Source organism: Tupaia chinensis, unplaced genomic scaffold (genome assembly GCF_000334495.1).
Source record: "Tupaia chinensis unplaced genomic scaffold, TupChi_1.0 Scaffold000161_4, whole genome shotgun sequence".
NCBI lineage: Eukaryota > Metazoa > Chordata > Mammalia > Scandentia > Tupaiidae > Tupaia > Tupaia belangeri.
The window spans coordinates 327,298-344,299 of NW_006159635.1; the positions used below are offsets into that span (position 1 = coordinate 327,298).

The 17,002-nt window shown below is 38.4% G+C and overlaps 1 protein-coding gene across 2 annotated transcripts in view; it reads left to right on the forward strand.

The window, feature by feature from the left end:
- Window positions 1–17,002, forward strand: part of CDC73 (cell division cycle 73) — a 161,271-nt gene that overhangs the window by 100,343 nt on the left and 43,926 nt on the right. For both annotated transcript variants that reach the window (XM_006146030.3, XM_006146031.3), the window contains exon 11: window positions 16,787–16,844. In XM_006146030.3, coding sequence (XP_006146092.1) covers window positions 16,787–16,844 — 58 coding nt within the window. The remainder of the gene's footprint in view (window positions 1–16,786; window positions 16,845–17,002) is intronic.

A 17,002-nucleotide genomic window follows, 5' to 3' on the forward strand; every position in this document is an offset into this window, starting at 1 on the left:
CAAGACAAAGGGCAAGGTATGCAGGATGTAAGAATTGGAAAATTACTTGCTGAGAACATGTATGCTGATGTGCTTCATTGAACCAATGCACAGTGTATTTTGGATGGAAAATTCACTGGTGTGTTGTGATGGTGTATAGTGAATTAAGGTAGAAAATAAAAATTAAAAAAAATTAGTACTCTTAATTAATTACACAGTATAACAATTTGTAAATCTAGATGTATAATACCGAAATTGATTTTATTTTAGAATTATTTATTTTATTTTATTGATTTATTATTATTGTTTTAAAATTTGCTACAGGCCACACATGTTCACCAGAGAACCAAAGAGAGAGAGAGAGAGAGAGAGAGAGGAAGAGCATGCATGAGACAGCAAGAGAGAGTGAGAGGGAAAGTGAGAAAATAAGCTGCCAGGTTCAGGACTCAAACTGTGGTCTGCCATGTGGGAGTCCAGTGCCTTAACCATGCCACCTACCGACCCCTAATATTGAAATTTAAATCTCCACTAAAACTTTATAAAGAAACATAGTCACCCAAATATAAATGATCAGTATCAGAAAATATCTCTTGAGGTCAGCAGGTGACATAGTGGCTAAGGTACTGGACTCCCACATGACTGACTGTGGTCCAAGACCTGGACCCTGTGACTTGAAAAATCACACTGTGTGTGCGTGCACATGGGGGCCCAAAATCCTAAAAGGAGAATGGAGGAGAAGGGATTGTGGTGCGGCCATTCTTCTGGGGGCTGTTTTCTCACTTTCCTTCTGTCTCTGTCATTCTTTGGTGAGTACATGTGTCCTATCGAAAAAAGAAAAAGAGAAAAAAAAAAAAGAGTATTTTCTAGTAGTTGCAGTAGAGCAGAAGGTGAGATTTGGAAGAAAATACCAAGTTTTCTTGAAGGATTCTTTTGAACAATGGAGGGAGCATTGAGCATACTTGATTCTAAATTAATATAGCCCCTCTTAAGTATGATTGTTTATGATCTAGTTGGAAATAGGAACTTTAGCATAAATAAACTTAGCAAAACAGAAAAGAAGCATACAAGGTTGTAGGGTTGTAAAGGGATCATGCTTGACTTTCTTTTTTCTTCTCCAACTACTTAGGCTTTTTAAAGACTTTATTTATATTCAGTAAAAACATTGAGTATTTTTTTATATGCAAGAAGTTATAGGGAATGGGGAATACGTCATTAGATTTCAAGGAGTTGGTAGCCTCAATGTTGGATATATAGACAAGAAATGAATGTTACATAACTTTTGAACCTTTTCCCTTCATGTACACATTGTCTTGTGTAGTTCATTATGGTGTCACTGTTTCACTGAGTTTTTATACTTTTATCTTTCCGGTTGTATTTGATTTGTATTACATTTTTATCTTTGTAAGTTCTTGTGCACTTTTTTTTTTTTTTTAAACATTTATCTATTTATTTGTTGTGATTTTCAAGCCTCTACATTTGGGATGTGAACCTCTATCAGCCATGTGGGAATCCAGCGCCTTAACCACCATGTCATCTGCTGGTCCCCTCATGCACTTCTAATATTTTTTTATTCCCTTTAAATAAATGAGATCTCACAGATAACACGTTTGTTGAATTTTAGTGAGCCAAATATAAAAGTAAAATTTTTATAGTTCTATTTGTATCCTTCAGTTTTATCTCCTTGATTATTTACTAATACATTGAATGAATTTTTCATTAATTTCCTCATAGTTGACTTTTATCTCTATTTACTAACTTTTCATAGAATTTATGTTTATTAATATTTAATATTTCCAGAATTTATAATGTTTCAGAACATTTCAGTTGACTGTTTTTGTATTGTGTGTGTGTGTGTGTATGGTTTCAGGGTAGTTAAGTATGTACAGGCTTTTTTTTTTTCTTTTAAAGAATTATTTAACTAGTTATTATTATTGCTTTAATATTTCCAGAGAGAGGGGACCGGCAGATGGCGTAGTGGTTAAAGGTGTTGGACTACCACATGGCCGACCACAATTTGGGTCCCAGACCTGGTGGTGTGCTTTCTCACTCCCCCCCCCCTCTCTGTCTGTCTCTGATCAAACTGGAAAATAATGATGATGATAAATAATAAAGTGGATTAAAATTATTAAAAAATATTTCCAAAGAGAGAGAGAGAAAGTGAGAAAGCAAGCCTCCAGGTCTGGGGCTTGAACCATGGTTGACCATGTGTGAGCCCAGTGCCCTTAACCACCACGTCACCTGCCGTCTCCCCAGGCCTTTGTTTTAATGTAGCTTCCTTAGTCAATTTATTGCACTTGATCTCAGCCTGAAAACTGAAAGGTGATGTTAGTCAATTTATTGAATCATGTGTTTTCTTTTAAAGTTTCTAATGTTGTTGTTTCCCTTTCTGCTATATTGCCAGTAACTGTAATTCGGTGATTCCCAAACAACCAAACTAATACCTAAATCCAAACACGTACCCTTTAATACAGGGATCTGAGTAGGGGAAATAGCACATTTTTATTTGCATAGTACAAAAGAAGAGTGAATTTGTATGGCTGTCCTATTATACTGTCTCCTTTGAGGAAGTCTATGTTGGATTATTTCTTCAAACTTAAGTCCGTTAATTGGACATCCAGGCTGTACTGTAATGGCATGGTCCCAGTGAAAAGGGATGACTTGCATTTAGAATAATGGAGTTTCAAAGCACAATTGACCTACCAGGCCATCTGAAAATCTGTTTTCCTCATTTTACAGATAGGGTAACTAAGACCCTGAGAGATTGTGATTTTCTCAAAGTTTCACACTTAATGTGGCAGAGCCAAAGCTAGAGCTTGGATCTCACAACTTCTAAATTAGGCCTGCAGTTACACTGGCATGCTCGTCCTTACAGGTTGTGGACCTGTGACCACATCCGCCTCTTGCGGACCACCTGACTTCCCTGTGTCTTTTTGCCTCTGTCCGACCAGTTTGAAGTGAAGAAAAGTAGTGCTTTAATTAAATTTCGGCAAGACATATAAGAGAATTATTCCTTTGTATCAGGAGAGAGTAGATGTTTAAGAGATAAATACACATTTGAGATGGTTGCTAATTGCAGTTCTACAACAAAATATTTCACCTAAAAATTTCATGGAAAATGAATATTATGAAGAAATTGAATACTAACATTTTTGTATAATAAACCATACTTGATTCCACCTTTTCACAAACTTAAAAAAAATTCACCAGAAGGTATGTGTACTTGCCAGAGAGGCAGTGTATGTGTATGTGTGTTGGGGGGTGCGTGTGAGAGAGAATAAGCACCCCATGGGGAGTGGGGAGTGGTCACAGCTGCAGTCCCTTCTCCATTTCTCTCTCCTTTTAGGGTTTTGGGCACTCATGCACACAGACCTGTTGTGTTTCTTAAGCTGCTGGACCTGGAACTTGAATTACATAGTGGGCCATGTGGGATCCAGCTGCCTTAACCACTATTCCACAGGCTAGCCCTTGTGAACTTTTTTTTTTTTTTTGAGAGGTTTTTGCTATAGGGCGTGTGTGCTTGCCAGAAAGACAGAAAGAGACAGAGAGACAGAAAGCAAGAAATCACCCCCCGGGGGGATGGCCACACCACAATCCCTTCTCCTCCATTCTCCTCTTGGGATCTTGGGCACACACGCACATGCACCTGGTGTGAGTTTAAGCCACTGGGTCCGGGACTCAAACCATGGTTGACTACGTGGGAGTCCAGCAACATAGCCATTACGCTAACTGCTGGTCCCTGTCCTGCATGAGTTTTAAGCCACCTGGCCCGGGACTCGAATCACGGTCTACTACCTGGGAGTCCATCAATGCAACTGTTATGCCATCTGCTAGTCCCACATGGATGCCTTTTTAATTCAGTTTAAAAATCATTTTAAATTAGTTTTCATTTTCAGCAAATGCAAAAAATAAGACATTTTACCAATGCAAGAATATGCCTTTTAAAGCTTTTGTGTTCAATCTCTCTTTTCCTCTCTTTTGATCCAATTTTTTTTTGGGGGAGGGGGGGTTGTTATAGGGCTTGTGTGCTCGCCAGAAAGACAGAGAGAGGCAGAGAGACAGAAAGTGAGAAATCACCCCCCGGGGGGATGGCCACACTGCAATCCCTTCTTTTCCATTCCCCTCTCAGGATCTTAGGCGTGCACACACATGTCCCTGGTGTGAGTTTAAGCCACCGGGTCCGGGACTCGAACCACTGTCGACTACATGGGAGTCCAGCGACATAGCCATTACACCAACTGCTGGTCCCATTATCCAGATTTTAATTGCTTAATTAGTCTGGGTTCCACAGAACAACATAACCAATAAGATCTGCTTCTGAATTTGTTTATTATTTATATGGTGTGTGCGTGTGTGCGTGTGTGTGTGTATAATATTTATTTATTTATTTATTTATTTATATATAAAGAGATTTGTTATATTAATTTTCTGTGCACATCCCCCCCCCCACACACACACACACACAGTCTTTGGTTGTCAGCCGTATCTATTGGTTCTACCCCTAGATTGAGCTGCCTAGATTGAAAATGGTACTTAGTTGCTGATGTGTACTGGGTGGTTATGCCCATGATGGTTGGGGCTATACAGAGCACATACAGACTGTTTTGTTGTCATTGTTCCCTGCAGTAAGGACTGCAGTTGACCTGAATGTTGCAGGGTTTAGAGCAACCTGATATAACTGATACAGTCACTCTGTGGTAGCTCAGCCCATATACTAATGAATGAATTATTGCAAACATTTTATAGTGTTATTCAAGGTTTATGATATTGCACTAAACATCATAAAAAATACACGAGAACCATGAGAGATCACTTTTCACTGTGATAAGCAATTTTACTGGGGAGACAAACTACTCCCTCAGAAATGATTAGCATCACACGGCATTTTAAACGGATACTTACACTTGAGCTCACCACAACAGCAACAGGAGAGGGCCATGGAATTGTTAGAGCAGTGCAGTATGGACTACAGTTAACTTTATGTAGTTATGAAGCAATACTGCACCTTCATATTTGTTTATATTTCTCTCAGCTGTGAAGTTTTTCCAGTTTGTTGCAAATTTCCAAAAAAAACTTACCAGTAAATTTATTGAAAAAAAAAATCCACATATAAGTAAGTAGGCAGTTCACACCCGTGTTATTCAACTGTTAACTGTATTTATTTATCATTTACATTGTATTAGGTATTATAATTAGTCTAGCTTTTTAAGGTATACAAGGGGCATGGCTGTGTCACATGGTAATACTCCATCATTTTATGTAAGGAACTTGAACATTCGCAGATTTTGGCATTCACAGAGGACTTGGAACCAGGAGAGAGATGCTGTAAGGGTTTGGCTCACACCAGTGTGGAACCAGGATTTGCAATCAGTAAGCTGATCTCTGCCTCTTTGTGCTATCCAGACCTTCACTGCGTTAGGTGAGCCCCACTCACAACAAGGGTAATTTGCTTTGCTTAGTCTTTCACTCAGGTATTAATCTCATCTAGAAACACCCTCACAAATGCACCCAGCATTGTGTTTAACTAAATACCTGGCCACTCTGTGGCCCAGCCAAGTTGACACATAAAACCGATCATCGTAATTGTCTTCATTTCCTCATTACTACCAGTTAAAAGGATGTACACCTGACTCAGTGAAGTGTGTGAAAACTGTCTTATGCCAAACACTTCATAGTGGGTTTAGTGAGTATGTGGACATAAGACTTCTGTGATTTGTCTGGTGCTTCTGAAACAGTTTTTATTGACATTTGCACTTCTCTCTCATTTGGTGTGATTCATTCATTTTTGAACCAGTTTAATTTTTAGCAAAGAACACATCCTAAAGAATGATAAATGGAATATTGTATTAATTTTGTTTTTTAATCAGTGAATATCTTGCTACTTTGCAGTGCTACTCATCAGTACAGTTTATTCCAATTTTGTCTGTGAGTATAAAGGAAACAAACATTATATTCCCAGGTCAAAGTTTTAATTACTGTGGATTGATTTGGGTATGCTAGGGTTTTTTTTCTTTCATTAAATTAAAATACTTATTTTAGTCTAGGCTCAGAAATCCAGTTAGGTCAACTTAAAGAAATACATTATAATGTTATACAAGTATTTTATAGGCCCCCCCCGGACCAAGAAGTGTAACTTGGCTTTTATTTATTTATTTTGATGTGGGAGCCCAGCACCTTAACCACCTCACCACCTACTAGCCCCAGACTGTTTAATTTTTAAATGATATTGTGTACATATTTTGTTTTAAAATTTATTTTAGCCATTTATTTTAAAAAAAATTGAGTTTGCGTGCGTGTGTGTGTGTGTGTGTGTGTGTGTTATTTTATGGAGGGTTTCTGTGTGTCTAGATTCTCTTCCCTGCCTGGTCCTCCTGACTCTGTGTACATACATCATTGCACCTGGTTATTTTTAGGGTGGGCCAGGAATTGAACCTGGATCTCCCTTGTGGCTCTAGCCTGCTGAGGAGCAGTGTCCAGCACATGCTATTGTGATTGAGCCCGTTTTAACTATCTTAGTTTGTAACTCAGTGGCATTACCTTCCTTTACATTGTTGCACAACCATCACTAATGTCCATTTCCAGAACTTACTCATAGTTCCATCTCAGAACTCTGTACCTCTTAACAAGTAATTCCTATTCCCCCTGCCACCAGCTCTCAGTAGCCACTGTTCTACTTCCTCTCTCTGAATTTTATTATTATAGGTAATTTATATTCATGGAATTCTAGAATATTTGTCTATTTGTGTCATTTAGCATAATATTTTCAAGTTTCATTCATATTGTACTTTATATCAGAATTTCTTTTTTTTTAAGGCTAAATAGCACCCCATTAAATATATATCACATTTCATTTAGCCACTCATCTGTTAATGTTAACATTTGAGTTGTGTCCACTTTTTGGCTATTTTGAATAATGTTGCTATGAACATAGGTGTACAGAAATCTTTTAAAATCTCTGCTTTTCAGTTCTTTGGGTATGTACTCATAAGCAGAATTGCTGGATCGTATGAAAATTTTTTGCTTAATTTTTTTAATGATATAACTATACTGTTTTCACAGTAGTTGTACCATTTTACATTCTTACCAGCTATGCACAAGATTTCTAATTTCTGCATTTTCATCTGTGTTTCTTTCTTTTTTTTTTTTGGAGAGGTTTTTTGCTATAGGGCGCGTGCGCTCGCCAGACAGTGAGAGACAGAGAGACAGAAAGTGAGAAATCACCCCCCAGGGGGGATGGCCACGCAGCAGTCCCTTCTCCTCCATTCTCTTCTCAGGATCTTGGGCATGCACGCACACGCGCCTGGCGTGAGTTTTAAGCCACTGGGTCTGGGATGCAAACCGTGGTCGACTACGTGGGAGTCCAGCAACATAGCCATTACGTTAACTGCTGGTCCCTATCTGTGTTTATTATTTTCTGTTTTATTCATTGTTTTTGTTTTGTTAATGTGTCTTTGATACAGTAGTCCTGAGTTTGAAGTAATAGTTCATGGTTTTTGATTTGTGTTTTCCTTACAATTAGTGATATTAAGTATATTTTCACGTGCTTACTGGCCAGCTGTATATCTTTTCTCTAGAGAACTGTCTTATTCAAGCCTTCTGCTCATTTTGGGTGGAATTTTGTAAAAATTGTTTTTGGGGCCAGCAGATAGTGTGGTGGTTAAAGTGTGGTGATTAAGATGCTGGACTCTCACATAGTCAACTGTGGTTCAAGTCCCAGTCCTGGCAACTTGATTTCTCACTTGCCCTCTCTCTCTGTCTCTCTGTGGTGAGTACATGAGCCCTGTAGCAAAATTGGAAACAAAATAATAAGTAAAATGAAATAAATAATGATTTGAAAAAATTGTTATGAGTTCTTCATATTTTCTGGATTTTAATTTATCACATATGTAATTTGCAAACATTTTCTCCCATTCTGTAGATTGTCTTTTCAGTGTGTTGTTAGTGTCCTTTGATGCACAAAAGTTTTAAATTTTTATGGAAGACCAATTTATTTAGTTTTTCCTTTTGTTGCCTGTAATTAAAAAAAATTATATAATTTTATTTATTATTATTTAATTTGCCATAGGGTACAGACAGTCATCAAGAGAGACAGAGAGAAAGAGAGGGAAACTGAGAAAGCAAGCTGCCAGATCTGGGACTTGAACTGCAGTGGGCTATGTGGAAGTCCAGCGTTTTAACTACCACGCCACCTGCTGGTCCCTGTATTTTTGGCTTTACATACAAGAAATTAGTGCCAAATCTAGTATCATGAAGTATTTTCTCTGTTTTCTTATAAGAGTTTTATAGTTTTAGATTGTAAATTTAGGCCTTTGATATGTTTTGAGTAAATTTTTATGTATGTTATAAGGTAAATGATCCAAGTTTGTTCTTTTGCATGTGGATATCCAGTTTCCCTTATACCATTTGTTGAAAAGAATGTCCTTTTCTCATTGGCTGTTATTGGCATCCTTGTCAGAAACCACTTTACCCATGCATGTGACAGCATATTTCTGGGCTTTGTATTCTGTTTCGTTGATGTATATGTCTGTCTTTATGCCAGTACCCCGCTGTTTTGATGATTGTAGTTTTGCAGTAAGTTTTGAAATCTGGGTGTCTGAGTCCTCCAACTTTGGTCTTCTTTTTCAAGATTAACTTGGGTGTTTGGTGTTTCTTGAGATTCCATGTGAATTTTCAGATGGGTTTTTCTATTTCTGCACGAACATTGAGTTTTATTTTTATTTTTTAAAGAATTGTTTATTTTATCTATTATAATTTTTAAATTTGACTGGAGAGAGAAAGGGAAAGTGAGAAACCAAGCTGCCAGATTTGAGAGTCAAACCGAGGGAGTGCAGCGCCTTACCCACCACACCACTTGCTGGCCCTAAGAACATTGAGATTTTGATATTGATTGTGTTGAATCTGTAGGTTGCTTCAGGCAGTATAGAAATTTTTTTGAGAGCTTTTTGCTGTAGGGCATGTGTGCTCGACAGAAAGACAGAGAGACAGAAAGCTAGAAATCACCCCCTAGGGGGGATGGCTATGCCACAGTCCCTTCTCCTCCATTCTCCTCTTGGGATCTTGGGCACATGTGCACACGCGCCTGGCGTGAGTTTTAAGCCAGCGGATCCAGGACGTGAGACGTGGTCGACTACATGGGAGTCCAGCGACATAGCCATTATGCTAACTGCTGGTCCCTCTTTTTAATGCTATTGTGAATGAGATTGCTTTCTTAATTTACTTTTTTGGATTGTTCATCTGTAGAAACACTACTGATTTTTGCATGTTGATTTTGTATTCAGTAACTTTGTTGAATTTGCTTATTGTAACCTTTTTTAGTTAAGTAGAATGTTTAGTGTTTTCTAAATCTTGTCATTTGTGGACAGAGATAATTTTCTCTCTTCAATTTGGATGTCTTCTATTTTATCTCTCTTGCTTTATTGCACTGACTAGAACAAAAAGTGCTCTGTTCAACAAAATTTCCAACATTCTTTTGAGCAAATGTGGCAGAAGTGGGCATTCTTCTTTTGTTCCTGATCCTAGGAGAAAAACTTTCAGTCCTTTATCATTGAATATGATGTGAGCTGTACATTTTTCATACATATCCTTTATTATGTTGAGGACATTTCCTTCCATTTCTAGTTGTTGAGTTTTTTGTTTTGTTTTAATCATACAAATGTTTTGAATTTGTTAAATGCTTTTATCTACATCAGTTCAGATGATCATGAGGGGTCCCTTTAATCTTTTGCTGTGTTGTATTACATTGATTGATTTTCATAGGTTGAACCATCCTTACATTCCGGGAGTAAATGCCACTTGGTCATGTTATGCATGTAACCCTTTCCGTATGCTGCTGAGTTTGGTTTGCTAGTTCTTTGCTTATTCTTATATGGAGAATATTTCTTTATGGAAAGAAGATGGTTTAATAATTATTAGTTTCTCTTTAATTTGGGCACAGAATTAAAAATAAGCATAGCATGTATGCATGCATACACACATATACATAAATATCAGTACATGCATATTACAAATAACTATGTATGTAATTGTATTTGTAATTTTAACTTTTATTTGACCAGTTTCTTCCATTAGATTACAAACCTTACAAGTGCAAGGATCATGTCACTTTTGTTTGTGTATGGGAACTTTAGAAAGTTCATGGAAAATGAATTAAAGCATGAGTTTATTTTGGTGCAAAAATTTCTGAAATCCATGCATAGTTTTTTTTCATATAGAATTACTTAACTTTATTTATTTTAATTAGACCAGAGAGGGACAGAATGAGAGAGCGAGAGAGCAAGAGCGAGAGCGAGAGTGAGAGAGAAAGAGAGAGAGAGAGTGAGAAAGCAAACCACCAGTTCCACAACTCAAACCATGATTGGCCATGTGGGAGTCCAGTGCCCTTAACCACCATGCCACCTGCCAGCCCTATGCATGGTATTTTATAATGTGTATTTTCTGTGAACTTTCGTACTGCTGCATTCCCATTTTTTTATTTGGCACAGAGGCTCTTGATAATTGTATGTGAAATGAATGAATATTGTTTAATTTTCTTGATAATCCTGTGTGGCAGTTATTTTTCCATCTGGTGGGTAAAAATTTTCCCAGTGTAATAGTGGTGAGTCAGTGACTCTGAGGCAAATGGTTTTACTAGTCAGTGCTGTTGATCAAGCACTCTCATACACCCGACTTCTATACCAGCCATTGGAGGAGTCATCGTTCCTGACCTTATGTAGCTCATAATCTGGTTGGGGGAATTATTTACCATAATGAGGTGTTATTGAACACCCCCCAAGATTAGTGTGTGAAACCTAATCCCTATTATGGTGGTATGAAGAAGTGGGGCCTTTTCGAAAATGATTAAGTCACAAGTGTGCCATCCTTATAAATGGGTTAGTGCCTTATTAAGGGGCTGTAGGGAATAAGCTTGGGCCCTTTTTGCCCTTTGTCTTCACCTTGTGAGTACACAGTATTTGCTCCCACTGGAGGATGTAAGAGTAAGGTACTGCCTGAAACCAGAGCAGCCTCATCAGAGCTGAACTGCTGGTGCTTGGTCTTGGGCTTCCCTGTGAGAACTACATTTTCATTTTTTGTCAGTTACCCAGTAAGCGAGTCTAACTGTTACAGTAGCACAAACCAACTGCAGTGGTATACACAGTGTCAAAAGGTCTCAGGGGAGGGACATTTGAATCGGGGAGGAGAGAAAAGAGTTGGCCAAGGAAAGTCTTCAGAAGGGAGGGAGTACAGTGGTTAAGGGTATAGTTTTGGAATAAATACTCAGGTTTGTGTTGCTGCTTGGTAGGTATGTATCTGAGATCAGCACCTGGTTTTTTAGTGTACAATTTTTCTCATCTTTAAAATATATGTACGGGAAAGCCCCATGGCCTCCTGGTTATCTCATATGACCAACCGTGGTTCCAGTCCTGCTGCTGGCAGCATGGAAAACATACGGGGCGTGTCTGTGTGTGTGCCCCGAATCCTGACATGAAAGAGAAATGGAGAAGGGATTGTGGCTTAACTACACCCCGTTGGGAGGTGCATTTAAGATTACTTTTATCAGTTTATTTTGAGGCTAGGTAATAAGAGAGGACATGAGCCAGTCATTTAAGTACAGATGGTCCCCAGCTTAGTGATAGTTTGTCTTCACGATGGTGTGAAAGTGATATGCTTTCAGTAGAAACTGTACTTTAAGTAACTGTATAATAATTAGGTTTTTCACTTTCAGTACAGTATTTAGTACATTGTATGAAATATTCAACGGTGCGTTATAAAATAGGCTTTGTACTGTAGATGATTTTGCCCGACTGTAAGCTATTGTACATGTAAGGTAGGTTAGGCTAAGCTGTGACGTCAGCAGGCTAGCTGTCATAAACGTATGTCCACCTTAAGGTGAGTTTAACGGGAGGGAACTCCACTGTGAGTTGAACATTTGTAGTTACCTCTCCAGAGAGAATTGCTGATCTAAGGAAGGAGAGAGAGCTTATTTATTTATTTTAAAATTCCAGAGCCCTTTATCTGTATGTGTAAAGGGAGGGAAATACTATGCACTGTTAAGTATGCTAACTATTTTTTGTATTAGCAAATGTAGCGTACATATGCCTCCCGGTTATGACAAGCCTAAAAAAATTTGTGCTTACGATTTGTGTTAAAATGTTTTGCTTTTAAAATCTTCTGTGTTTTTTAGCTTTATTGTAATTTGTCCCCAGAGTTGCTGTTACCCTTTTGTACAGTTCTTTTCCAAAACACATTTTAGGAAAAAAAATAAAAGACTTGTTCAGCATTCTTAGAAATGTACACACTTGGGACCAGCAGATGGTGTAACAGTTACATTGCTGGACTCAACATAGTTGACTGAGGTTTGAGTCCCGGGCTTGGTAGCTTAAAACTCATGCCAGGCAAATGTGTGTGTGTGCCCAAAATCCTGAGAAGAGAGTGGAGGAAGAGGGACTGTGGCATGGTTATCCTCCTGGTCATCTCTGTCTCTCTAGCAAGCATATGCACTCTATAGCAAAAAATCTCTCTTAAAAAAAAAAAAAAAGGAAGTGTATATGCATATGCTTATTTAAAAACATTTTAGTTTTTTTTTTTTGGAGAGGTTTTTGCTATAGGGCGCGTGCGCTCGCCAGACAAAGAGAGACAGAGATAGAAAGCGAGAAATCATCCCCCAGAGGGGATGGCCACGCCGCAGTCCCTTCTCCTCCATTCTCCTCTCGGGATCTTGGGCACGCACGCACACGTGCCCGGCGTGAGTTTAAGCTACCAGGTCCAGGACTTGAACTGCGGTCGACTACATGGGAGTCCAGCGACATAGCCAATTACGCTAACTGCTGGTCCCCAAAAACATTTTAGTATTTAGAATTCCAATGATCAAATCCAAATTTCATAGGAAAAAGTTACTTTTTTTAAAAAAAGGGGAAAAGCATACAGGTAAATGTTTATTTTAATTTTGCCAGAGGATGTGTGCATTTGCTGGACAGAGAGGTGAGGATGAGTGAGAAAGGACCCCCCCCCCCCCAACTTATGGAGAAAAGCCCCCCCCCCCCCCCAATCTATGTGTGAGGGACACACATGAATGCGTGCCCAGCTTGTTTTGAAGCTGCCAGGTCTGAGACTTGAACTGCACAATTGACCATGTGGGAGCTAGTCACCCTAACCACCACCTTAACCAGCTAGCCCCATATTTAGTTTTTAAAACATAATGTGAGTTCTCATTAGTAGTCAGAAAAATAGATTCAAGACTCCCAGAGACTGCATATATGTTCTGTATGTTTTCTTCATTAAGAATTTTCAGTATTTTAGCATTTTCATATAAATAGAACTTAAAAAATCAACTAAATACAGTATATTCTTTTTCATATTGATACTTTGTTTTTCTTGTGGTGTTATATATTTCTACTTGTTGAAGCAGCAATAGTATTCCGTCTTCCAGTACCAAAGACATTAGATTATCTTACTAAATAAGGCAAGCTAGGACTGCTTGTAAACAGCACATTTGTTTTGTCTTGTTATGCTTCACTAATATGATTCTATCACTGTTTTCCCCTTCCATTTTAATGCAGAGATTTTTTTCCAGAATGCCCACGTCTTGGTGAAATTGTCATGCTTTTTAAGAGAAAGCAGGGTTCCTCTCCAGTTAGCACAACTCGTCAGCCCTTTGGTTGCTTTTTGTGCTGGTACCTTTCTTTCCCTGGCTGACCAGTATTTCTTCACCGGATCCAAATACCTTTTCAGATGTAGAACTACCCATCCGTTCCACCTTACCGCCAAATGATTGTTCGTGGTTTATAAATACGCAAGGGGTAGTCTTTGAAGAAGCACAGCACTTTGTCTCTTCATCTTTAGGACAGAGGGTTTGGAATTGGGTTATATGGTTTCTGAGGTCCTTTGTGCAACGACTTGTACAGCTTTATTTCAAAATAATGGAAGTTGGAGTGGAATGTGCTTCTAACTCTTAATGTTGGCTAGAGCCCGAGAGATGGCTAAACCAGCGGCCTGATTAGCAAGGGTCTTCTTGTTTTTTTTTTTTTCCCCCAGTAAGTTTATTGTCTGCTACTGAGTCATAGCTGTATAACTGTGTGTGTACTAAAAAAATTAAAGTTATATTGACTTTGATAATGCAGATTTTCAGTAAATTTGAGAAGATAAAATTAAGTAAATTTTTTTTCCTGCTGTAGCTGACAGAAATTTGGCTCAAGTGATTGAGGCCAGAAGGGAAAATTGGGGTGTGTAATAGTGAGATGAAGATTATAACATCTCAGGGAACCAGCAGTTAGCGTAATGGCTATGTCGCTGGACTCCCACGTAGTCAGCCCGGTGGCTTAAAACTCACGCCGGGCGTGTGTGTGTGCGTGCCCAAGATCCCGAGAGAAGAATGGAGGAGAAGGGATTGCGGCATGGCCATTCCCCCTGGGGGGTGATTTCTCGCTTTCTGTCTCAGTGTCTGTCTCTGTCTGTCTGGAGAGTGCCCGTGCCCTATAGCGAAAACCTCTCTCTCTAAAAAAAAAAAAAAAAGATTATAAGGTCTCATATAGCCAGGAAGGGAGAGGAGATGGAGTAGGCCTTGTAGGCACCAGAACTATGGACAGGGAGCAGGCGTCATAAGGGGTATCACTATGCTCCACCTTCTTTTCTTGAATTTTCGCTCCATACTCTCTGCTGAGTTTTCTTGGTAGGTCAGGGGAACATGCTCCTAAGTGATTCTCTTCTTACCTCCTCCTTACATTGTGGCTAGAGGTCTTACCAGCCATTCAGAGTTCATTAAAAAAAAAAAGGAAAAAAAAAAAAAACCAGAAAAAGCCTTTCTTTTTCCTTTCCTCTTTCTTTCTTTCTCTCTTTTTTTTTTTTTTTTTTTTTTTTTGAAAAAAATTTTTTTTTTTCTTATTCATCTGTTTGTGATTTTCAAGCTGTTGGGTCTGGACTCAAATCAGTCAACTTCAGTCAACTCTATGGGAGTCCAGTTTTTATAGTAATTGATTTTTTTTAAGAATTATTTTTTATTTAATTTTACGTATTCATTCACTTACTTTTTAACTTGACTATAGAGAGACCAGAGAGAGAGAGAAAGAGAGAGAAAGTAAGTGAGAAAGCAAGCCACCATGTCCGGGACTTAAACCATGGTCAACTACATGGGAGAGTCCAGTGCCTTAACCACCATGCCACCTGCTGGTCCCGAGTTTTTATAGTAATTGATTTTTTAAAAAGTGTTGTGGGATAACCTTTCACTTTCAATACAGTAGTATTCTAGTATTCATTTTCTCCTTTTTCCTCAGTGAGGTGTGGCGAGGGCTGAGGGGGAGAGGAAAAGGAAAAGGGAGAGAGAGAGGTAGGTATTTTTGACATGGTCTCATGGGCCACAGTTCTCTTGCCTAAGCCTCCCACTCAGCCGGGATTACAGGTACACACTGGATGTACTCAGGCTGGCCCAGGAGCCAAACCCAAGCCTCGAGTGTGGTCTCTGGCCTCTCAAGCAGTAGTGCTGCTTATGCATTGTCAGGCAGGTCTGCCAAACGATTTTGCCATGTAAAATCTCAAATTTTGAAGGGAATGTAGTGTAATTGAAGTAGCCATTATTGGGGCCAGCAGGCAGCGTGATGTTGTGGTTAAGGCACTGGACACTGCCACGTGGTCTACCACAGTTCGAGTCCCAGACCTGGTGGCCTGCTTTCTCACTTTCCGTCTCTCTCTCTCTCTCTTCTGTGTCTCTCTCTGGTCAAATGAAAATAAATGAATGAATAAATAAAATTTAAAGAAAATCTATTATTTAGTGATATTTCCTTGAAAATGTTTCCTGTGAGCTGATGGTAATTTTTATTATTATGGGTTCATATAAACTCCCCTGGTATTTGTCAGATTTCCTTCTGTTGTATACAGCTTGAGTAAAATCTCCTTGAACTCATAGTTGTTATAAAATCTAATTTGCAGCTTTCTGTAAATAAAAATGTTACGAACATTAGTGTGAATATGATTGAAAATATGTTACGAACATTAGTGTGAATATGATTGAAACCATTGCACTAAAGACAAATGACTTAGTGAATGTTCTCAGTTTTCCAGTAACATCTATTCCTAAGTATGTAATCGGTAGACTTTAGCACTTAGCATTTTTCCTTGTAGCATATTACATGTGCAGTCATTAGTTGAGATTTGTCACTTAGTTTTTAAGGTATTTTCATTCACTTTTAACTCAGATGCCACAGGAGATTTGTTTATAAATGTGACTTTTTTCCCCTGAGTATTTTAAAAGCATTTAGTTATTTAAAATCTTTGTGTTGTTTTCTGATGTACGCCAAACTAATTTTATTGACATCTTTTTAACATGAGGTTATGTATCATTTATTCATTTTGAGACTGTTGAGAGGGAAAAAGTCTACTTGATTTTGAAACAATGAATGATATTGAATATTGAAATAGTCAACAATTAAGCAAATTATTAAAACGTTACATGCTGGGCCAGCAAGACTCTTGGAGGTTAAGGGTCTGGATCCTTTAACCTGCATAGCTGCAGTCCCTGAACTGGCAGCTTGAAAATCAACGTGCCTGCCCTTGATCCTAAGAGGAGACTGGAGGAGGAAGGATTGTGGCGTGGTCTTTCTCCCTGCCCTGTGGAAAAAACCACAACTAACTAAAACAAAAAATTACATGCTTACAGCTTAACTAGAGTAACAATTTAAGTTTAAATTTCCCACTGAAGGTCTCTGTTACTATCTTATAACTAGTAGTGTAGTGATGGAGTAACTGATTGAATATGATGGATGCAAGATTTATTTGCAATGAAGTGTTTAATTATAATGTAAAGGAACTTTGATGTCATATATCAATTTTTATTCTTTTAAAGGAGGGTGCATCTGCTCGTAAAACTCAGACTCCTGCAGCACAGCCGGTACCCAGACCAGGTAAAAATATATAAGATTTTGGCTTTTGTTTTTTTCACAGGTGATCCTAACTGAAAATTTTTTTGATTTGTGTAACGCTTTGAAGAAATAGAAATTTTACTTAAAATGCATGAAAAGATCATGTTTCTTGGAATTGTCTGTCGATATTAAGTGGATCT